General features: G+C 69.5%; 2 protein-coding genes across 7 annotated transcripts in view; one reads left to right on the forward strand and one right to left on the reverse strand.

Annotated features, from left to right (window-relative positions):
• CACNA1H (calcium voltage-gated channel subunit alpha1 H) overlaps positions 1-20,449 on the reverse strand; it is a 49,629-nt gene extending 29,180 nt beyond the window's left edge. For 3 of the 5 annotated variants that reach the window (XM_041747767.1, XM_041747766.1, XM_041747765.1), the window contains exon 1: positions 19,792-20,204. In XM_041747767.1, coding sequence (XP_041603701.1) covers positions 19,792-20,072 — 281 coding nt within the window. In that variant the 5' untranslated portion in view covers positions 20,073-20,204. Of the gene's footprint in view, positions 1-19,791; positions 20,205-20,321 lie in introns of those variants that run through there. The other 2 variants (XM_041747769.1, XM_041747768.1) reach the window with 2 other exon arrangements.
• On the forward strand, positions 12,851-19,800 carry LOC121486677 (extensin-like). Of its 2 annotated transcripts, none has more exons than XM_041747771.1 (2): positions 12,851-18,760; positions 18,942-19,800. In XM_041747771.1, exons 1-2 carry the CDS (start codon positions 18,217-18,219, stop codon positions 19,334-19,336), a joined length of 939 nt encoding a protein of 312 aa, XP_041603705.1. In that variant the 5' UTR covers positions 12,851-18,216; the 3' UTR covers positions 19,337-19,800. The 2 variants fall into 2 exon arrangements, with proteins under 2 accessions (XP_041603705.1, XP_041603704.1); XM_041747770.1 differs by having other exon boundaries at positions 19,027-19,800.
• Positions 20,450-22,935: the final 2,486 nt, after the last annotated feature.

Consider the following 22,935-nt stretch of genomic DNA (forward strand, 5'->3'; position numbering starts at 1 on the left):
TGCAACCTCAGCGTCCGTCACGAGCTGCGTCTTTGGGGCTTTTGTCTGCAACGGCTCCATGTTGCCGGGGTCCCAAACCATCACGGCTGTCGCTCTGCCCCACAGGGCGGAGACTGGGCGCAGTGTCTGCGTGGATGTGGCGGGCCTCCTCCCGGCTCCCCGGGGCACAACCGCCCCACTGCAACACCAGGCACACGGGGCCCCTTCTGTAGGACCCGCATCGGCTGCCGTTGCCCAGAGCCCCCGGGGCCCGGGTGACGGGGTCGAGGTGTAAGGGGCAGCCCAGGCCCCATGGCACAGCCTTCAAAGGCCCCCGGGCTGTGAGCGGGCTAACCGCCACGACCCCCAAGGCAGGCGGGGCCCCACGGGGCAGCCCCCCCCCGCCGCCCCGTCCTGGCAGGGTCAGGGCTCCGGCCCCACAGCACAGGCCGCAGCAGGTCCACACCGGCACATCTGCCAACGATGCCCCACACCTACAGGAGCCGGGGCCCTGCTGGAGCCTCAGGCAGGGGTCTCTGTGCCCCGGCAGGGACCCCATCCTCGAGCTCCGGACAGAGCGAGCTCCCCAGGACGGCCACCGTGCCAGGGAGCCTCCTGATGGCCGTGGGGAAACGGTGCCCACGGAGCTCCTGCAGCAGGGCCTTGGTGCCAGCATCCCGGTGCAAGGAGGGGGAGGCGGCCACCCCGGGGCGTGAGGGAGGGTGGTTCCCCTCCTTCCCGAGGTCGCTGCCAGGATGACAAGCTGCTGAAACGGCGAGGAGGGGGCTGTGGGAGGGGATCCCCACCTCACCCCCCCAGGAGCCCCAGAGCTCAGCCGCGACCCCGGGGGCTCTAACTGGGGAAGGGGTGCGGCCCAGATCTTGCTGGCGTCTGGGAAGACGGGGAGGAGGAGACTGAGGGCCGGGCCGCAGGCGGCTGCAGGCACACCATGCGACATTAACAGCAGAGCGGCCCCTGCACGGGGCAGGGCCCCGACCTCCTGTGGTCAGCTCCTGCTCACGCCCACCTGTGGAGACCCAGGGCCACGGCCCCCGGCGGCCAGCCGAGCCCTGGGACCCCCAGGCCCGCCTGCCCGCAGGAGGCCGCAGCCACCGGGGTGCAGGACCGCGTCCACTCTGTCCTGCCGCCTCTTCTACACCGTGCCCTCTGCTCCGAGCCCCCCCAATGCTGTCCCTGTCCCTGTCCCCCCACCCACAGTCTAGGCCTGCGTGACTCATGCTCACTTGCTCCGGCCGGGATTGCTGGCCAAACATGGAGCTGTTTGTTCTCGGCCAGCAGCTCAGGGTCACACGGGGGTGGGGTGGGGGGGGCGGGCCGTTCCTGGGAGAGCACCTCCCCTGGGAGGCTGGGGCACTGCGAAGCCCACTCCCCACTGGAGCTGCCGCCCCGGTGGATGCCCCCCGCTGCCCCAGGAGTCTCCCTGCATCCCAAGAGCTGCTCCAGGTGCCGGCGGCCGTGGGGACCCCCAGAGCTGTGCCCGGGGGCTCCCCGGAAGCCAGCCCGAGCCCCCTCCCCAAGCCTCGGCCCCCAGGACCGCGACCTCCCTCCAGCCAGCAGAGCCCGGTGCCCGGAGACCCTGCCGCCCGCAGCTCGGGTGCACATGCCCCCCAGCCTGCGTCATTTCCCAGCTACTCCGGGGGCCACCTTGTCCTTGGCCTGGTGGCATCCATGCCCATCTACCCCAGGGGGGGTGGGCATGGAAGGTGGGCAGACCCCACCCCCACCCAGACCCCGGCAACAGCGAGAGCCTGTGGCACGTCCACAGTGAGTGCGACGTCTGGGCGCACGTGCCCATGCGTGAGTACTACTCCACTCCGCGCACGCCCCGCGCACGCCCGTGAGCAAAGCTGGCGCCCACGCTCGCGCCCATGGTCACACGCACACTCACGCGCACTTAGATGTCAGGGCCAAGCACGGCCCCAGCTCCCTCTAATTGCACACATTTCCGAGCCCGTGCTAATTAGGAGAAGCGCTAATGTCTCTGCTTAGTTCTTAATAAAGAGCTTGACTCAGGATTTTTTTTCCAAGGCATGATTGAGTGGAAAAGCACCCCGTGTCCACCTCCAATCAGCGCACCTGCAGGAAGCCCGGCCGCACCTGCAGGAAGCCCGGCCGTGCGGCCACGGACCCTCGCGGGGCCCTGCCAGCCACTTGGTGGCAGCACGTGGAACTGCCTCGGGCCCACCGCTCCCCAGCCCCAGGGTGGGGGGGGTTTCCTGTCTGAAGCTGCAGCTAGCCCCCAGCCCTGCTCCTTTCCCACATCTCGAGCTCCCCTGACGATGCCGTCACCGCGCTGGCAGGGTTCCTGCCCAAGCAGCTGAGGCCTCGGCTCCTCGGACCTGGCCGCCCCCCCAAGGCTGCTCGGTCCTGGGTGCAGAGGGCGGGAGGGAGGCCCTGCAGGTGAAGCCTCCTTCTGGCGCCACGCCCGGCCGGCTGGCATCCCCGAGGGGGCTCTGCGTGGCCCCTGGCCTGGGAAGGGACAGGCGTGGGCGGGGGCACAGTGCCAGGAGGGCCCCCGGGGAGCCGACGGGCCCGCCCGTGGGACAGGCCTTTGGGGCCGCTCCGGGCAGGAATTCTCTGGGCCAGAAATAGCTGCCTCAGCGCCGCCGCACAGCTGCCCAAGGCCTGAATTAGCGACCCCGGGGGACTGGACGCTCCCTGCATGGGAACTCGGCCTGCAGCACGCCAGCCGCCCCCACTGCCACGGCCCCGGGGCCCGGGAAGCTGAAGGAGGCCCCCTCCTGTGGGGGACCCGGTGCCCGAGCCCGTGGGGGGGGCCTGGGTCCCTCACGGTCTCGCACACAGCGCACATGAGCCTGCCTCACCCCGGGGTAGCCCAGGGGCCCCGCAGCCTCACCCCATACCGCCGGCCCCTCCCTGTAGATCCCAGCCTCCCCACGAGCGTCGCCGGGCAACGGGGCACGAGCACAGGCCTGGGGCAGCCCCGGCCGTCCCTCCCACGGCGCACGGGGCACTGTGGCCCACGGTGTGGGAGGCGGGACCCTGACCTCGGGGACCTGTGGGTTCACCCCCACACACGGGCTCACTGCTCACGGGGTGCCGCCTCCGCAGCCCCCCGCCTGCCCTGGACCCCACAGACCCTCCGGCCTCACCCCCACCCCGTTATCAACAGCAGGGACGCTTGAAAACGACGGCCTGGAGCCCCAGACCTCGGGCTCAGACTGAGACCAGCCGGACCTGAGCTCAGTACCCGGTGCCGCCACCCGTCCAGGGCACCCAGGGCCAACCCCTGGCACTGACATTTGCACACGGTCACCCCCGCCAGCGGCCTTGGGGAGCCCACCCAAAGCTCAGGGCTGGTGTCCCTCTGAGGGCAGTGGACCGCCCTGGAGCAGCTCCCTTCTGGCCGCGGCTCAGGGTCACCCCCGTTCATCTCAAGGACGACAGTCCTGTTCTGGCCCCGGCTGAAGCGGGTGCAGGATGTGCTCATGTGGGGCCTCCCAGGGTCACGGCGCAAAGGGCCCCGCGCCCGGGTCACGGCCACCAGCGATGGGCCACCCCTCCCATCCCTCCCAGGGCAGACCCCCTGCCAGGAGCCGCGCCGCATCCCCCCAAGTTGCCATGTAGAAGCCCTAACCTCTGGGGCCTCAGAACGGGGTCGCATCTGGAGAGGGAGCATCTTAAAGACGTTGTTGAGGTACAAGGGGAGGAACCGGCGCACGTTGTCTGGGCCACGCAGCCGTGGCGTTCGTCAGGGGCGCCCCAAGCACACAAATGCAGCCCCAAGTGCCATCACACCCCCCGGGCTGGGGTGGCCCTGACGCCCCATCCCCACTGTGCTCTGGGGGGCGAAGAGGCTCTGGGAGCAGCGAGGGGGTCCTGCCGCCCAGAGGGACGGACAGCGGGCTGTGCACGCTTCCCTGACACGCAGGCCTGGCCTGTCCGTCCCACTGCAGGACGACCCGCGGCGAGGCAGTGCTCACAGGGCCAGGCCCCCGGGACCTGAGTCCCCCGCCAGGCGGGCTGTGCACACAGTAGGGCCTCCCTAAAGATGCGCCTGCGCCCTGCTGCCCGGGCCCCAGGAGCCTCGCCGCCCCGCAGCATGTGCTGGGCCCACCTGGCTCCCCTCCAGCCGCCGGAGCCCTCGCTGATCCCCTAATAACTCGATCCATTATGTCGGAGCGCGGTCCCTGGAAACCGGCAGGAAAGGAGAGGCCTGTGTGCATCATCTCAGCCGTTCTTCCCTCCACCAACAACGGCATGGCTCTGTCCTCCCCGGGGCAGCGGGCCGTCCACACTTGGGGCGGGGGCCTCACACAGCTGGGCCCCAGCGGCCCGGGCAGCGCGGCGTCTCCCCTTCCAGAGCCCTCGGCCCCGTCCCTGCCCCCAGCCCCGAGGTCAGCAGAAGAAATGCCACGGGAAGGTGTGACGGGCTGACAGGCTACTGACCGCCCTCACTGCTCGCCACCCGACGATGCCTAGATCCGTCGGTTTTAAATCTTAAGAAGGTGAGCAGTGAGATGAGCTCCTGGGGCCCGTCCCCGTGCAGACCCCACTGGTCATCCCAAGCCAGTGGCTCCCGTGTGTGGAAGGACGTCCCCGACCACCCAGGGGACCCCCCCGACGGCGCCCACCTCTCCACCACCCCCACCACGCCACCCACATCCACAGGACATGGGTGCCTCCGGGCCCATCTGGCCACACAGTGAACATGCGTGCACGCCCCTGACCCAGCACGGGTCTGCTCTCCGTCGTCCTCCCGCCCAGACTCGCCTCCTGCGTCTGCCCAGGGCCTGAGCGGGCACCCAGGGCCGGGCCTGAGGGTACCATGTGGGCTCCCACCCACAAGCCCCTGGCTGGGGGGCCTCGGGTGGGAATGCGGCCCCCTCCCCACGGCGGGCCCCAAAGCGACCCCTCCCCGGGCAGGCGCCCACAGCCCCCTCCCCCCGCGCTGGCTGCCGGCAGTTTGTCTCCATGGCTGTAGGAAGCCGGCACGGAGGAAGCTGGCGCTTTCATAATAAATCCTGTAATTAGGGAATCCCCGAGCTCTGAGGAGCGCGGGCATGTGGTTGCCTGCTGTGCCCACGTCCCCGGGTTCCCTCCACCACGTGCGCAGCGCGCTGCCCGGGGAGGTGGGCCAGGCCCTGTGGGTGGGAGCGGGCACGGAGGGCGGGCGCCGGCCGGACCCCGAGCAAACCCGAGGACTGTTCGCGCTCGGACATGGAACGCACATTTCCAAAGCGGCTCCGACCTCCCAACCCCCTTGCATGTTTCTGGAAGCTTCCACAAAGCAGATATTCAGGAGCACAAGGCTCCACATGGGGTGGAAGCTCCAGCAGGCTGGACCTGGGGACAGTGGCCCGCGGGTGGGCCGAGGGCAGGGCATCTGGGAAGGTGGCCCCATACACAGCGGGGCCTTCCTAGGGACGGCGCATCACGAACTCCCCGTCCTGGTGACCCCTGACCTGCAGGGCCTTCAGCCCCAAAGAGCAGGGCTGCCCGGGAGGCATCCATGAGGAAGGGGACGCCGGGCACCCCGAGAGCACTGTGGGAGCACGGTGTGTGCAGGGGTGCGGGTGGATGGCTCCAGTGACACAGGCCCCGGGAGGGACCAGACAGGGCAGCCCGAGCAGCTGAGGGGGGTGGGGGGCGGAGCTGGCCTTGGGGACACAGCTTGGGGGCCAGCCTCCCTGTCCCCAGCTGCGGCTTCCCTGCCCGGAAGGACTCCACGCTGCGCTGCCCATGGCTGTGACTTACGGCAGGAACACAAGAGGCAGCCCACACAGGACAGCAGGGTGTCCGCCCGGCCCCACTGCGGGGGCCCCCGCCGAGCACCCCTTTGGAGGGCGTGCAGGGAGGGGACACCAGAGGGGTGCAGACCCAGTTGGCGTGGCAACCAGGAAGCCAGCCGAGATCACCGGGTGCCAGGAGAAGCGCGTCCTTCCCAAAGTCGGAGACTCGACGCGGATCCTAGGGTGGCCGTGGTAACGCGGGAGCATGACGCAGCCGTGTGGTTAGATGGTTAACGACCCGGTCCCCACCCCCGCCCCACCTCTGATGTCATTTTTACATTAAACTCCCGAGCCGACCAGAGGCCACTGCACTCCGGAGTCCACAGGCCTCGGGGCCCAGCCCTCTCGGGGACAGGCGGCGCCCGTTGACCACACAAACATGCGTGGGGGATGCGGGAGGATCCGGAGGCCAGGGCCCCCTCCCTGTGCCCACCCAGAGCATGCTGGAGGCGGTAGGCGCCCTCAGAGGCGTGGGGGGGGGGGCACCGTCTCTTCCCGCCTGGCCTCCAGAGCTCTGCAGATAAACAGTCTAAATTAGGAATTAAAACATCCCCTGTTCCCACCAGCCGCCAGGCCGTATTTCAAATGTGCAGCAAACACGCCTGCTGCTTCCACGGCCCCGAACTCCCCGGCGAGATTCCGCAAGGTCTCCAGAGCAGTGGGGACAGGGCCTGGCCGCGGCACAACCTGCCCACCCGGGGTCCTGCCACCCCCCCAGACCTCCCAGACAAGCAGGGGAGGGCAGCACGAGGTCCCAAGGCTGGGCTGCCCCTGGAGGGGTCCGGGGACCACGCAGCTGGTGTGGGGAGCCCCGCGGCCATCAGGGCCTGGAAATAAGCATCCCCCTGCCTGCCCCAGCCCCCTGCCCGAGTCCCAGCCTCAGGCACCCCCTAGGCCCGTGGGGGGCAGGCTGCGGGAGCCCCCTCCTGCCCAAGTTCCAGGGGAACCTGACCCCGGCTTGCCACCCGCCCGGCTCCCAGGAGGACCTGCAGGGGTCGTGCCTGGGACAGGGTGCTCCGCCGCAGTGGATTCCAGGCAGACGGCAGCCTGGCCCAGCACCGGGGGTCAGCGGGGGGCCGGGGGGCAGGCGAGGGCCGCGGGGATGTCCAGGGGCCGCCACCTTCACGGGGTGGTCATGAGAGGGCTCGGGGCCCAGGGACAGGTGGGAGGGGCGGCCTGTGAGGAGTGGGGGACGGAGGCGGGTCCTTCTCAGAGCCCCCCCCACATCGCCAGCCTCCCAGTCTACACGGGGCAGGCAGGAGGAGCTGCTTTCTGGGGTGTCTGCTCCATCTCCTCCCCAGCACCCCATGCAGGCACAGGCCAGGCATGGGGCCCTGGGGCCTCTGTCCCCCTTGGGCTGCCCCCCACCCCCATAAATCACAGGCACGATGAGCAGCACACACAAGCTTCAGCGCGGCGACCGTGGGACGGACCCGGGCTGACCCAGAGCAGGCACCAGGGTGGCGGCTCAGGCTGGGAGGGCCACAGAACCCCGGGAGTCAGCCCGTCCCCACGGACACTCGCCCAGTATCTGCTTGGATGCCCGGCAGCAGGGGAGCTGCCACTGCAGCCCCCTCCGCCGCTGACGGACACCCCGGTGACCGAGCTGCAGCCCCCACCCCCACGAAGGAGCCCAGTCGGTGCCGAGGAGCCGGTGCAGGTGCCTGTGGGGCCTGTGGCTGTGTGCACACAGGGGGCCCCAGTCCTGACTTGATGCGGGTCCCCAAGACCCCAGGCACGAAGCTGTCTGGCCCGGCAACTGCAGCACGTGGGCAGGGGCAGGTGGCCAGGAGGGGCCCCGTGTGGCGAGTCCAGGGTGGCCCCAGGACCAGCCTCCCGCTCACGCCACCCCTCAGCCCACGATGTCAGCCCAGGGAGTGAGATGCACCACATGCAGGGCTGGGGTGCCATGAAGCTGCGAGATGCCCTGCCTGCATCTGCCCACCCCGCGCCCGGAGCTGTTCCTGGACCCCCTCATCCGGCTGGGGCTCCTGGTCGGCCCAGCCCTGGACACCCAGACACAGTGACAGCAACGTGGGGAGCGGAGACCTCGGCCCTGGGGACCGCCGCCCAGCCGTCCACCTTCCCTCTCTGGTCCTCACTCCCCCGACATCAGCTCACCCTGCCATCTAGAATCATCTAGAATCTTCCCCACGTCCTCCCTGCTGCCCTGGGCCACTAGCCTCAGGCCCCGGGCAGCAGCATCCCTAGAAGCGGGGCGGTGGGCCTCTCCGGGACCTGAGACCCCAGCCCAGGCTCACCTCCCCGTGCTGCCCGCCGGGTGGGAGCAGCTGCAGGGCGTCCTCCGCCCCGGCCCCAGGTCAGCAGGACCCGCGAGGAGTGCAGTCCATAGAAGGAAGCCCCAGACGAGGCCCGCGGAGGCCCTGCGTCCACTGCCAGGAGCCGTGACAGCAGCTGCCCCAAGGGCTGGCTTTGGGCCTGGGGCTAGGTGCTCACCAGCCAGGGTATTTTGGAGAGGGTGTTCCCGGGGACCCGGGGGCAGTGCAGCAGAAGCTAGACCCACAGACGGAGCCCGGGGGCCGGGAACCCTGCCCAGGACTCCAGGGGGAAGGCCAGAGAGCCCCAACTCCGAAAGCAGGACCCGGCTGGGACCCCCGGGCAGATGCAGACACGCGCACAGATCCACGCCGGGCTCCCGGACGTACGTGCAGGAGACCCCACCCCTGCAGTTTGAGCGCCTGGGCCAGGCTCCTTTGTCCCAGCAGCCCGAGCCCACTGTCACGGGAGACGGGGGGCCCCACTAAGGGCGTTAGGACATGGAGCCCCCGGCAGCCCCCAGGGCAGGACCTGAGGGGCCCAGAACACACACTGGGTACCCCCGTGACTGGGACCCCCACCCCTACAGAGCCATGTGTGACTGCCTCCTCCAGGAAGCCTATCGCACCATCACATCTGCCGAGCAGCACGGCCTGCCTCCTCCCAGCACCCGCCCAGGCCGCCGCAGGGTGTCCCACACTGACCGGGGTCCCTTGGGGTGGCACCTGCAGCCTCCCAGTGGGCCCCGAGCTAGGGGGGTGGGTGGTAGGGACGGCCAGCTCCCGAGAGCAGGGTCCACCCGTGCACCCACATGAGGGCGGGACCCGGGGGGCTCGATGACCCCAGCACCACCGCCCTCTGCATGGAGCCCCCGGCGTCGCGCTGGCATCACAGCAGGCTGTCCCCCTGGCCTCCTGCCTGTCAGGACGGGCGAGTCCACTCTTGCCTTGGAGGTGCAGGTGTCCGCAGCCCTTCTAGAACATTCTCTACCACCAGGCCTAGGGCACACACGGGGCAGAGGCCAGCTCCCACGGCCCCACCGGCTGCACTGCTGCCCTGGCTCAGCATTTACTGAATGCCCACTGTATTCCAGCCATCCACGTGCAGGACGCGGGGTGGGCCCAGCAAAGGACTGACCCTCTGTGGTTCCTCTTTCCAGCAAACACCACACACCACGGGCTCTGGGTGCCTCTGCTTCCCGTGGTGGAGGGACCATGCGTGTGGCCCTGGGGGGCGGGGGGAAGGCCGGTTGGTCATGGAGACAGGTGTCGGGCCCGAGGGGTCTCCGACCCCAGAGTGGCCCTGCGCTCAAGAAACTGCTTTATGTAAGTGGGGCCAGGCCAGGAAGCCAGGAGCGAGGCTGGGGATTAGTGACAGGCGTTGCCACGGCAACCTGATTAGTGGGAAACATGTCGTCTTTGGGAGAGCAGCTCCGCTCAGCAAAGGTAAAAGGAACCCCAGAGATTCATTAGCAACAGGTTCCCATGGCAACCGCTCCAAGCTCATTAATAATTTTTTTTCCCCCTCGTTCCAAGCGTGGGTGTTGAAATTCTCCAGAGGGCCGAGCAAGGGATGGATGCTGGACGGATGGACACGCACGCACACACCCAGCCGTGCCTCCCACCTGCTGCCGGCCCAGCACGCGCCTCGCCCCACCTGCGTGCCCATCTGGCGCCAGGACACCACACCTGGCGGGCCGTGTGCTTCCCGTGGCCCAGCCGCGCTAGAGGGTCCCCCCAAGGGAGGTCCGGACCCAAGGGCCCCGGTCTCCCCCAGGGGGCTGCCAGGACCACCCCCCGAGGGGACGCCCTGACCTGTTGGCAGGAAGCATCAGGCGGGGCGTGGTGCCCAAGGCTCACAGGTGGCCTCCTGTGCGACCACCCCCAAGGCCCCCGCAGAGCCCCTCGGGACCCCAACCTGCTGGGGCTGGGGGTTAACAAGCAGATAGCGCCTCGGAAAGCACCCTGGCCGGTCCTCCGTCCGCGTGGCTCCCCTGTGACCTGGTACACGCCCAAGGGCCCCAAAAACGGGTTCAAACAAAACTTGCCAACGGCTGCACAGCGGCCCCGCTCCAGCACCCCAAAGGGACACACGGCCCGAGCGCACACAGATGCTCAAACGGACACGCCGCGGCCCCGCCACATGACAGGAGTGACGCCTGATCACAGGCCACTGCGTGGACCTGCCCGGGGCATGGGCCGGAGACAGGAGCCACACGGTTAGCGACGCCGTTTTCATGAAACGCCCAGCAGAGGCAGAGCCGGGTCAGACAGCAGACCTGGGGTCGCCGGGGAAGGGTCGGGGTCTCTCTGGTGAGGGGACGAGAAAAGCGTGCTTTCTGCGTGTGAGCTGGTGAGGTATGGGTGACCCCTGCACGCGTCTGTGAAAGCAGCAGCTGCGCTCACCCAGAGGCCACGTGGCAACCTGCCCTGAGCTGCGGCTTCCCGTCGGGACGCAGACCTTGGGTGCTGAGTGCCCCGGGGGCGGACGCCAAGGTGGGGCGCTCCCCATGGTCAGATGCACCCCCTACCTGCAAGGCGTGCCCACCTGCCACTGGCAGCACCGGGACCCCGAGCCCGGCCACAGCCTCCCTCGACGGCGCGGCCCCCACTGCATCGGCCCAGTCCTGGCGCCGCCTGGGGAACGTGAACCCACAGGACATCCCTTGCCACTAAGTGGTGGCTGCTGGGACTGAACCTGCACATGGGACACTTGTGCCAACCGTTGGGGAGTGGCCACACCGCGAGTGCGGGGCTCGCTGTCAGAGGGCACTGGGCCCCCCACCTGCCCACGTTACCCCCGCAGGAGCTGCAGACCCGGGGCTGCGCAGTCACCGAGAGGCCGGTGGCCGGTCCAGCCCCCGAGGGCGACAGACGGACGCCGCAGGGTGGGAAGCCAGCGAATCGCTGGAATCTGGACACTAGGGCTGCAGGGTGCAGGATGGGGGGCCCCGCCCAGGGGTGCTTGGGGTCAGCCTGGGCCGTCCTGACCCCCCTGCCACCCCACTGGGCCTGCGCCACGCAGAGCAGGGGACCTGCCCCCTTCCCGGGTCCCTGCCTCTGCCCGCGGGTGCCCCAGTCTGCATCCCCCCCCAAGCAAGTGATCCACGTTTTGTGATAGACTAAAAAAATTTTAAAAAGCAGCTCCAGACCATTCCAGAGACCAGGACAGCCCGGTGCTCTGTGGTTTGGGGTGCGTGAGCCTCTGAGCCCCCCGTGTCCTGCCCCCCTTGGTGCTCCCCACACCCCACCTGCCGGCACCTTCTCGTGTCCCCGCAGCCCCTTGTCCACCTCCTGACGGCCGGGCCGTGTGCCCCAGGGAGGCGTCCTCCAAGTCTCAGACGCCCGAACCCCGTATCCATTGGACACGGCTTCAGGGCACTCCCACTCCCCCAGGACCTCGGAAGGGGACCCGCCGCGCCCGAGAGCACAGCACCCACGGGCCAGACCCAGCCCGCGTCCACGAGGCGCTAATGCAGGCTGACTCATCAGACTGGCGCAAAGACAAAGGGACGCAGCAGGCACCGCGAGCCGCATGGCCCCCACCTGGCCAGGGACGCCCTCTGTGCTTCCAGGCTGGGGCGCCGTCTTGGGGGGCTGGGCCTTGGAGCAGCAGCGGGCACAGGCCAGCGGCTCAGGGGATGCTCCGGCGCCACAGACGCCAGGACCCCCTTCCAGCAGCGCCGGACCTGCCCCCTGCCCACGGCCGCCCCTGCCACCTGGGAGCACAGCCTGGCCCCAGGGGACCGTCTGGGGCCGCACCTCATGGCCAAACCCCACGGGGACACCCCAAGAACAGAGGGCTGGGGCTGGGGTCAGAGGGCGATCCTCGGGACCCCCCTCTGGGCCGAAGAACGAGCCAGGCCTCCCAGGTTCTGTTGCCACGATGGGGGGTCCCCAGCTGGGCCTCCAGTCCCGTCAGCCCTGCCCTCTGCCCACGCAGGAGGCCGTGCACTGGCCGCAGCTTGCGGAACGGGGTCAGGTGGGCTCACCTGCAGCTCCGTCTGCCACGTGGAGCCCCCATGCACCCCCCGGGGGCCTCCGGGGGCCCTGCTGACCGCTTCAGGGCCACACCCTCCATCCACCCGGAACGGCCCAGCATGGCTGATGTCACGGTTGATCTCCCTCTGCCCCGGGGGCTCCTCGCCGGAGAGCCTGACACGGTGCAGCTGAGCGTGATTCATCCTATAAAGGGCTCCCTCCCGAGACGGCGCCCAGTGCCTCGTCTCCCTCCCTATGGGGGGCGGACAGCGGCGCCCGGGGTGTGCGAGCTGGGGCGGGGGTCCTGACACGGACCCCACGGCCCAGGGGAGGTCAGGCTGGAGGCCAACGTCCACGCCAAGGGGTCGGCACGCCGCTTCCCTCGGGCCCCCAGGTGCTGGAGGCTGCAGGAGAGGCCAGGCAGCCCGGGGCGGGGGCCGCGTCACCCCGCCACCCGCCACCACCGTCACGGGGCTCGACGCATGCTCTGGGCCCATCTTTCCTCCCTCCTGAGGACGCGGCCACTGCCCCAAGGGCCCCCCCGCTCCAGGCCGACCTGTCTCGATGTGATTACATCCACAAAAACCCGACTTCCAGGGAGATCCGCATTCTGAGGGTCCCAGTAGACGCAGACCAGGGGGTGCCGTGCTGCCCCCAACCCAGGCCGCCCAGGGATGCCCAGGGGTGGAGCCCAGCACTGCTGCCTTTGCGCCCCTGCGGCTCCTCGCCCCTCTGTGGGCTCCCAGGGTCCCTGAGGACCCCTCCCCGGGGCCAAGGGCACAGCCCAGAGCATGCACGTGGCACCTGGAGCCTGAGGAACGTGGAGTCGCCACGCAGCTACCTCACCTACCTGCTGTCGCCACGACCAAGTCCAAGAAGGTCACCTGAAGGTCTCACAGCTGGGGCACAGCTGGCCGCAGACCCGCTGGACTGCCCGGGAGACAGGAGGAGTTCAAAGGTTGCCCCTGGGGCGCCGGGCAGGCAGTCGGGCCACGGCCTCAGGCCTCGTACCGGTAACACCCGCCCGAGAACCTGGGGGACTTGCACACAGGCCATCGGGGAGCGCGGTCTGTCTGGGGGAGCAGAGGAAGCCCCCCCATCAGGAAACACCCCCAGGACATGTCCTCATCCACCACGGCCATCAGCTCCTGGGTGGTGGTGACCCCAGCACCCCAGCCTCTGACCCCGTGATGGGGTCTGGAATAGCAGGGCCCCCACTGCCTCGGATTTCAGGGATACACATCCCGTCCTCCCCCAAAGCTCTGCTCTCTGCAGCTCCCCCGCCCCTGGCTAACGGGTCCGGGACCGTGCACCCCACACGTGTCCTGGGTGCTCCCAGAGCCGGGCTGGGACGGACAGCAAGGCCAGTGGCTTCCAGGGCCTCTCGCCGGCCAGCCGTGCACTGGACTGCGCCCTCACCCCGACCCCCTGGAAACCCCATCCCAGCAGCGACCAGAAAGGACAATCGGGGCCACGTGAGGGACCCGATGCAGGCGAGGCAGGCGCCAGGAGCACACAAGGAACCCTGGAAACTGCAGGGCCTTCGTTGGGCAAGGGAGTGCTGATGCGGGCCAGCAAAGAGCTGGAACAGATGGCGCGGCTGGAGACCACGGAGCGCCCTCCACACCGACGTCCACGGCGGCATCCACACGGTCCAGAGTGCTAACCTCCCTGGACCGGGGGACAGGAGAACCCAGGCAGTGACCATGACCGTGAGCAAGGAGGCCCGCTGCTGGCCAGGCCCTCTCCACTCGGCCACACCTAGACAGGGGCTGTGCCACCCACAAGCTCCTGCCCGTCCCCCCCCCTGCACTCCTGCGGCCACCAGCCCCCCTCCGCCTGAGCAGGGGCCTCCTACGCGAGCAAGACGGCAGGTGGGACCACAGGCCCAGGGCTGGGGGCGGCCGGGGGCCACGGGTGTCACCCTGGGCAATCCCCAGACTTCAGGGCCCTGGGAGGGGGCTGCTGAGGTTGTCTTTCTGCCTCCCTCACCCCGACAAGCCTGGTCCACTGTAGAGGCTCAGGCCGCGGTCAGGGATGGCCAGTGGGGCGCCCCTGGACACGGTCCTCACATGTGTCATCCGGAACGAGAGGCTGCTCCCGGAGCCCCCGAGATCTCCCCGCAGCAGGAGCCACCCACATCACAGGGTTCCCCGCTGCACCCAGCAGGGAGAGGGTGGCGTCCCTGCCCCGTGCCCGTCAACCATCCCGTGGGTGACAGCTCCTGGCTCTGACGCTCCCCCCTCAGCACAGGGGCGAGGGCCCGGCGGGTCCTGGGTACGTGCAGCCCGGCCTCCCCCGCGAGGCGTGCGTCCGCTCCGTGGGGCCCCTCGAGCAGAACGGGGAGCTGCTACTCACTCGGTGGAGACGGCGTGGCCCCCATCTGTCACCCATGGACCCACCCAGTTGGCCTTTGCCAACTCGCAAGGGCCGCACCGTCCCCGCCTGCACCCGTCCCATCTGCGAGGCCAGGCCCACGTCGCCGCGGGCCGATGCCTGACTCCACGGCCCCTTGCCAGCAATCCAACCTGTGACTCGGGGTCGTTCCCAGGCAATTAACGACCGAGGAGGGATCGCCGGGTCCTCCGCGCCCCTGACTTACGCGCCCGCTCGTGGGGAGGGAAAGCAGGAGCGTTCCCGACCGAGCCTCTGGGTGGATGGGTCGGCCGCGAGAACAGAGGACATCTCCGGCCTGACACTGGCTGCCTGGGGTCGAGGCCCGGCCCCCGAGCGTCCGGCGCGGGCTGAGTGGGGCTGCCGAGCGTGCAGCTCCAGGACGTCCCCCCGGCCCTCCACCTCCTGACCCCACGGGGAGCCCTGCCAGCCGTGTGGCCCGCCGCGGCACAGGCCGTGCCAGGGAGGGCGCCCAAGGCCGCCCTGGGTCAGGATGGATGTGGGTGGTCCGGATGTGATGCCCACAGAGCTCAGAGCTGCCCCTGAAGGCTCGGCTGTAGCCCTGCCCTTGGCTTAGGCCTCGCGGGCACCCGAGGAGGCACCAGCACCCTCTATGTCCCGGCCTCTGCCCTGCGGTGCCCTCCAGCTGCTCGGCTCTCCCTACCGCTCCTCCCTTGTCTCCCGAGCCTGGTGTCCACACCGACCCTCCCAGGAGTGACCCTGACCCCACCAACCCGCCCACCATGCTGGCTGCCTCAGCTCACCTTTACCTCACAGCAAACCCCTGGCCCCTCCAGCCTCATGGATACGTCCCACCTGCCTCAGGACCTTTGCTTGTGCCGTCCCCCCGCGGAGAACACCCTGCTTTACATCCTCCTACCGCCACCGGTGTCTGCGTCCACTCAGCTGCTGGAACCTCCCTGGCCCCCAGGCCCCAACAGCCTCCATCTGGGGCACCCAGCCCAACGCCTCCACCAGGCTCAGGCCAGCCGCCCAGGATGGCCAGTGGCCAACGGCTGGACAGGCTGGGCCTGTGGCGGAGCTCGGCGAGTCCTGGGGCGGCCTGCGGGGAGAGGCACTGCGGGCCCAGTGTGGGGGCCGGTGCGGAGCTCCGGCCAGGACAGGTCTGCTAGGTGGGGGCGCCTCGTGGCAGGTGTGCCCAGGAGCCCCGCCTGGCTCTGACCGCCCCCCCGCATCCCCTGGTCCCGCTGGGCTGCAGATGCAGGGGTGGGGGCTGCGCTCGGCTCAGCACGGCCCCTGGGGCTAGAGTCAGGCTCCCTGGCCTCTGCCAGCTAATCTGTCAGCTCGACCTACACCAACTGTTTCCCCAACTCGGGGCCGGAGATGCCAGGGGGTGGGGGGGATGTAGGGCGGGGGCAGCCTGGAAGGCCCGGCCCCTGCGGGGAAAGCAAGGTCCAGGCCAGGTCCCCCCTGCCCTCAGAGCTCAGCGTACACTCACTGTCCTTCCACAGCCTGCTGAACGCCAGGGCCACGTGGGCACCGACCTGGACCTTTGATCAGAGCAGGATCCCGTGGTCACAGCCTCCCCGTCCGCGTGGGCCACGAAAGCCCTGGCGAGACCCATAAACGCCCTCCGGGCCGCAGCTCCTGCTGTGCACACAGCTCGGCCCAACCTTGCTTCCTCCAGGAAGCCCTCCTTAGCTGCCCAGAACCCAGCTGGGTTGTCGGACGCCTCACAGCCCAGCTCCCGCTCAGGGACCGAGAGGAGGTGAGGCCCGTCCAGAAGCACCCACCACACCCCCAGCAGCACCCACACTAAGGAAAGGGCTCCCCCAGCCTGAGACCTGCCACCCGCAATGCCCTCCGCAGGTCCGAGGGCACAGCCCATCCCCGTGAAGCCCCCGCCTCCACACCGGGTGCCTGAACCTCTGCCACCACACCCCCCCTCCCCCCCGCCATGGCGCAAGCCCCAGGGAGCAGCAACAGGCCATCCCCAGCCAGGCCTCAGTCGGGGCTCAGCGACCCCACTGGGCTTCAGCACCACAGGGAACAGCGGCGGACTCGACACACATGCACCCCGGGCCACTCTGCCTTCGCTCGGAGAATGCGGGGAGACATGGGGACCCCGCCTGCAGGGTGCTGAGCGCAAGGTGAGTGCACACCTGGCCAGCCCGCAGCCAAGGCCCTGCCCCGGCCACACCGCTCCAGCTGTCGCCTGCCGAGGGCCCGGCCAAGAACCCCTCGAGGACCTCCCCCGAGGGGCCGGCCAGGGGCTCCCAGTCCAGCGTAACAGACGTGTTGGCACTGGGAGGACAAGGGCCCGGGTCCAGGAACGAGGTGCCGGGACGAGGAGGGGCTGGGAAGGGGGACACCCTGGGCCCGCGTCCCCAAAGCACACACAGGAGCCCCGTGAGTCGGGCAAAGAGCTCAGGGGGTCGCAGCCCCGAAGTCAGGAAGGCGAGGACAGCTTGTTGCTGCCTGTTCGCGTCAGGTCTGCGGGGCCAGAGCAGGCTGCAGGGTGGAGGGAGGGCCGGCCCCCTCCCTGTGGATGCCCGCAGCGTCCCCACAAGGACCCCCGCACCACCGTGAGCCCCGCGTACCGCCGGCGGCCGGACAGCCTGAGGCATCGGCGTGTACCAGACGCTCTTAAGAGGCTGGACAGGTCCAGCCTTGCGCTCCTGCCGGACACGGGACCTGAGTGTCACACCGGGCTCACTGAGCTCTGCCCTCCGGGAGCTGCATGACCTTGGCGCGTCCTTTAGCTTCTCGGGGGCCCTGCGCCAAGGCGCGCTGGGTACCCAGCCCCCGGGAGGCACCTCCTGCAGGTGCACGCCACCCCTGAGCCCCGGGGGGGGGCACCTCCTGGTTCCTTGCTGGGCTGCCGGCTGTCTCTCCGGGCATCCCCCCTTCCCAACACTGAGTGTCTCCAGAGGCCCTGCCCGGCCCAGGTGCTAGGACGCAGATGAGAGCGGAGTTAGGAGCCCCGTGGGAGCCCGGGCAGAAGGTAACTCAGCCACGAAGGCGACAACACAGATCCCACCCACCTTCCTCTATAAATAAACCCGTGTAGGAGAAGCAGCGCTCGCCCCAAACTTCCAGCACGATAGTGTTTTCAACATACCGAAGGAATCGATAAGGACATGGGCTGCCCTTGCTGGCTGCTCCACCCCGCCTCGGAGCCCCCTCAGAGCCGAGGCGGCCCACGTGCATCTGCCCAGCTGGGGTCGTCCCATGGGTGCTCCCAAGAGCTCAGGGCTTAGAGAAGGCCCCTTCCTACATTCCGATCGCGGCGTGGGGCCCGGCTCCGAGACATCAGCTGGGATGCCATCAGCCTCTGGGGAGTGAGGAGCTGCTCCACGGAGTGTGGGTTCCCAGAGCAGACCCAATGATCCCGTTCCCCCGCCCCTGACTCTGCCCTCTGGAGGCTCCAGGACGGGGCGTACCGGGGGCTGGAGGTGCAGAGACAGCCTCGGGCTGCAGGACACCCCCCTGTCCACCCCGGGCCAGCCTGCTGACCCACAGGAACGTGGAGAGCTCTGGAAGGCTGTGCTGAGGTCCCCCAGGCTCCCGGGGGGGGGGGGCAATCCCCACCTGTCCAGGAGGGCCAGCTTATTTTAGGTTCTCCCCAGAGCCGACACACACCCCCACGGAACGGCCTGGCATCTGCTGGAGGTCAGCAGCCGTCTCCGCCAGGCTGGAGGCCGGGACGTGCCCACCCTGCCTGACAGATGCAGGATTTCCACAGAACACCAGTAAGCTGATCCGGGGAGCTGAGCCCCTCAACCCCCCTCCACTCCCAGACTGCTTGCCCAGGGCCACTGAGCATCCTCCTCCTTGGGTCACGAGCAAGCATGGAGAGGAGGAGAGCAGCACACAGCCCTGCCGACCCCCCTCGGCTTCACTCCTGCCCCCCTCCTCCACCGAGTAATGCAAACACCACCGTCAGACATCCTCAGAGACACAGCCGGCCCGAAGCGCCCGGAACACCCAGCACCCCTGGGTCAGGCTCCAGAGAACACAGCAGCCAGACATGGGGACTGTCAGAGGAGACAAAGCCCAGGCCCCACTCGGCCCTCTCCCTATCTGGTCTCTGCACATGCTTGGAAATGCCGAACACGCAGACAAAGCCAGCCGCCAGCCCTGTCCCGACCCGGGGCCCTCAGACACCACCCTATCACCCAGCACCACACCCAGCCATGCCACCTTCCTGCCAAAATGAGGCGGCCGGGCCGTCTCCAGGCCACAGTTCCAGACAGAGGACAAACTTACAGGCACCCTGGAGACCAAGCCCCGATACCTGGGCCCCCGGGGATGCCCCCCCACAAGGGCTGCCGAGGCTGCAAGACAGAGGGGCCGGCCCTGCGGCTGCGACCACGACCACCTTCTCCACAACCGGTAAGTGTTCTGGACTCAGCTAATGTTTGGATTTAAAAGAAAGAAAAAAAAAAAAAACCATGCATTTTATTACTTTTTTTGGTACAGATTCCTCTTTTACATTTAATATTTATACAGTCAGACACACAACGTAGATAAAGTACACAGACGTCACTCAATTTGTCTCTGTCTCTACTCAAAGGAAGAGAGCATACACGGAGGTCCCCTTTTGGGTCAACCTCCTGGACATGGCCACACACCCCCACCCCGCCTCCCCACCTGTCCAGGGGCCTGAAGGCACAGCACCTGGGGCCTGGCCACCTGAAGACCAGCTCCCACCAGCCGCAAGAACCAGCAGAGCGGGATGCAGGAGGCAGAGACAGCGCCCAAAGACCACCTGCTGGGGGACCCCCACACCTGCAGTCTGCATCCCTCTGGGGACCCCCTGGTCCGACCCAAACCCCTCTGGAGCCTTCTCTGCAGGTCTGTGCTACTCTAGCCAAGAGCAGAAAGCCCAGGAGGAGCCCCGGGGGCAGGGACTCTGGGGACAGAGCCAGCTGCGTCCCTGCCCCCCACCCCCAGCTGCGCATGACTTAGATCAGCCCCAGCCCCGAGAGTTCAGCCTGAAGCGGCGAGTTCACAGCCAACCTCACGGCATCGCTCCCTGGAAGGAGGGTCCCCCTCCCCGCAAATGCACCCCGCCTCCCCCCCAGCCCAGAGCTCAAGCTGCAAACTTGGGTCCCCTCGCTCCCCTTCCTTCGGGCCTCCCCCTCCCCAGCCAGGGTCCAGCCAGGGTCCCCGCAGCCCGAGGGCAGCGCCCCGTCCTGACCACCACCCGAGCGGGCGCAGGGGGTCCGCCCTCGGCCCCGCCGGCCCCTCTGCCCCCAAGCCCGCCACGCTCCACCCCCAGGCGGTCCAGGGGGACACCCCATGCGGGAGGAAGCAGAGCCCGCGCGCCCCGCCCCGCCCGCTCCGCTCCCACGGGTCGGTCCCGCAGGGGCACGGGGGGGGGGGTCCCCGCGTAGCCACAACCCGGCGGCCCAGAAGGATATGGGTTACAGACCAGCCGGAGACACCAGCTACGCGGCCGCGTGGTCTGCCCGAGGCAGAAGAAGACGGTGGCCGCCAGCGCCGGGTACGGGACGGGCCGCTCCTCGTCGGCGCCCAGCTCCGCGCCGCGCTCGGCCGCCGGGCTCCCGGGGGGCGACGCGCCGGGCCCCGACCCCGCCTCCGCCTCCCGCGCCGCCGCCCCGGGGCTCGCCGGGGCCACGCCCGGGGCCAGGGCGCCCAGGGGCACTCGGACCTCGCCGGCCGCCTGCGCGCGCTCCCTCATGGTGGCAGCGGGCGGCACCTGCGGGGGCACAGGCGCTGGCCCGGGCCCGGGGCGACCGCGCTCGGCGCCGCGGGAGCCGCCTTTGTCTCCTCTTATTAGACACGAGCGCGCCCCCCGCCCCCCGCTCCCCGCCTCCGCCCCCCGCCGAGGGCTGCGCCGCCCCTCCCGCCGCCGGCGCGCGGACCCCGGACCCCGCACCCCGGAGCGCGGCCGCTCCGCTAAGTTGCCGAGGGTCCCGTCGCGTCTCACCTCGCTCCGGCGGCCGGCGGCGTCCCCGCGGGCATCCCCGCTCGGCGCTCGGCCCCTGCTGGAGCGCGTCGGCCCCCGCCCCCCGCCCGGCCCCGGCCCCGGCCCGCGCCCCCGGCCCGACCCCGGCCTCGGCTCCCGCTCCGGAGGGCCCCGCGGCGACGGCAGCGGCCCCGCGCGCAGGGGGCCGCGGAGCGCACAGGCCGGGCGCGGGGGACGGGAGGCGCGGGGCGCGGGGCGCGGGGCGCGGGGCGCGGGGCGGGGGGCGGGGGCCGGGCCGGCGAGAACCCGGAGCGTGTCCGCGCGCCGCGCAGGAAACTTCGGAGTGAGCGGCGCAGGGCGGGGGCGGGGCCGCGCGGGGGCGGGGAGGGGCCGCCTCCCCCCTCCCTCTCCCCTTCCCGCCCCCTCCCCCTCCCGGGTGCGCGGGGCGCCAGGGGGCGCGCGCGGGGCGGCTGGCGGGGGCGGGGAGCGGCGCCAACGTGCTCCCGCCCCCAGCTGCGGGGGCGGCCCGGGCCGCGGAGGCGGGCCCTCCCCTCCCCCGCCCCCCTCCCCTCCCCGGCCCCCCTCCCGCCGCCGCGCGCCCGGCCCCACACCTCGGCGGACGCGGGGCCGGGGTCGCCGCGGGGGCGGGGGCGCGGGGGCGGCGGCGGCCGTGATGCGGACTGCGCGCGCCCCTCCCCCCGCGCGTGTTTTGGGTGTGCCCGTGCCCGTGTGATGCGCTGCCGTGTCCGTGGGTGGGATCCGGGGTGCGCCTGCATCCGCAGCTCCCCCGGCACCGGCGCGCGCGCGCACAGCCCTCCGGCCGTTTCTGCGAACTTGTGCGGCGCCCGGCCCTCTGGGTGGGTTCCCTAGAGGCCTCGGGGCGGGGAGCCCTCCCGCAAGGCCTCCGCTCGCGCACGGGGCGCGCACAACGGGTCCCCGAGTTCCTGTGTGCCAGGCACCCCTCAGCGGAGGAGTCCGCGTGGGGCCCCCTCCGCCCGCGGGGCCGTCGGTACCTGAGCCCGGGGCGGGCCAGGCCGCCCCCACCAGGCCCGCGGGGGGATCCGCACCCCGGGGGTCAGCAGCGAGGGGGGGTGCCCGCGCCTCGGCCCCAGGGGAGGCTCCTAGTGTCCCCAGGACCACCAGGCACTGCGGGACAGCTGCTCTGTGCCACCTTCCCCACGCCCCTGGCGGCCCTGGAGGGGCAGCTCCCTGGCTCCCTCCAAGCCCATCCTCAGCGCAGACAGAGCCACCTGCTCCGGCGAAGGGCGGCAGCCGATTCTCACCTGCAGGTCCAGGAGCCGTGGTTGAGCCTAAGCAGCTGCGGGGTGGGCATGGAGTGAGGCCTCCCTGGACCCCCCCTGCACCTGGAGAGGCTCTGAGCTCCGGCACCTGCAGGGCGGCAGACTGTGGCCTGAAGCAGAAGGAGGTGCTGTGTGGGCAGGGGGAGGCCCCCGGAGGCAGCTGTGGCCTGGGGAGGGCGGCCACTCTGTGGGGTGGACCAAGGTGTGGCCACCGCGGCCTGGGTGCCGGTCCCAGGGCACCGGCTGCGTGCCACTCAGGAGCACCTCCTCTTGTATATGTGAACTTTTCAAGAAAATGAAAACATTTACGCTATTTAATGCTACTACTTAGCGTTGGAGGGCCGCGGCCAGTAATTAAGGTCCTGCTCAAGCGGCAATTAGGGCTCTGCCAACCGACCGAGGAGCGCGGGGGCCTGCCGCTCAGCCCTGCAGGGAGCCAGGTCCCCAGACTGGAGCCCCTGGCCTCCCTGATCTTCTACACACTGGTTAAAATTTGGGGTGAACTTGAAGATTTGGTTTTAGGTGGAGGCTCTTGGGGATTTGCTGGACAGAAATCGGTGGGAGGTCAACAGCATGCCAGGTCCTGGGCAGAACCCGGGATGCAGTGACAGGGACCAGCACAGGCCCTGTCCCTGTGCCCTGGAGCATCATTCCGGGAAGCCAGTAGTGCATCCCTGGGTGCGGCATGAAAACATTTACAAACAGTGCTAAGTGCCACGGAGAGCTGAGAAAGGGAGCCGCAGACCTACTGAGCACGAGAAAGCAGCCAGAAGATGAGCAGGGGGTTATGGCCAGCAGTGAAAGCAGCCTGTGCAAAGGCCCGGTGGCACCCGGGAGAGAGCCAAGGAACAGGAAGACCCAGAGAGAGCCTGGGGGCCCCTGTGTGGTGAGCCAACCGTGAGGTGGGGTGCCGGGGGAATGGGAAGGCAGGACAGGGTTTCTGCAGGATCTCATGGCCCCCGGAGCCATGTGTCATTGTAATTGAGACAGGCTGTCATCCCCTTGTGTCACGCTCCGTCTTCCTTGTCTTGTTTGCAGGACAGACAAGGCCATGGGCTTTTTTAAATAGACATTATTTTTTAAAGACTGTGAACGGCCTGACAAAGCCTCCGGCCTGCAGAAATCCCATGGCCCATTTACAGACAGGGGGGCAGGCGGAGGGGGCTGTGCAGACACCCAGGGGTCACCGCGCACCTCCTGCCATCTTCTGCTCCGTCTCCCCAGCCGAGGACCCGCCTGGCATGCCCCGGGGGCCCGTGTCCCCTGCACCAGTGCCCCTGATACAGCATCCACGGGGTCAGGTGGGAGTGACTCGACAATCCCCGGGCATGCAC

This window comes from Vulpes lagopus, chromosome 3, assembly GCF_018345385.1.
Source record: "Vulpes lagopus strain Blue_001 chromosome 3, ASM1834538v1, whole genome shotgun sequence".
Classification (NCBI taxonomy): Eukaryota; Metazoa; Chordata; class Mammalia; order Carnivora; family Canidae; genus Vulpes; species Vulpes lagopus.

What these genes read in the sequence shown, in the direction of transcription:
- LOC121486677 (XM_041747770.1), top strand. Translation starts at nt 18,293, where the DNA reads ATGCAAACACCACCGTCAGACATCCTCAGAGACACAGCCGGCCCGAAG. An exon ending in GACCACCTTCTCCACAACCG is followed by an intron (nt 18,761 to 19,026) that starts GTAAGTGTTCTG and finishes CCACCTGTCCAG; the next exon opens with GGGCCTGAAGGCACAGCACC.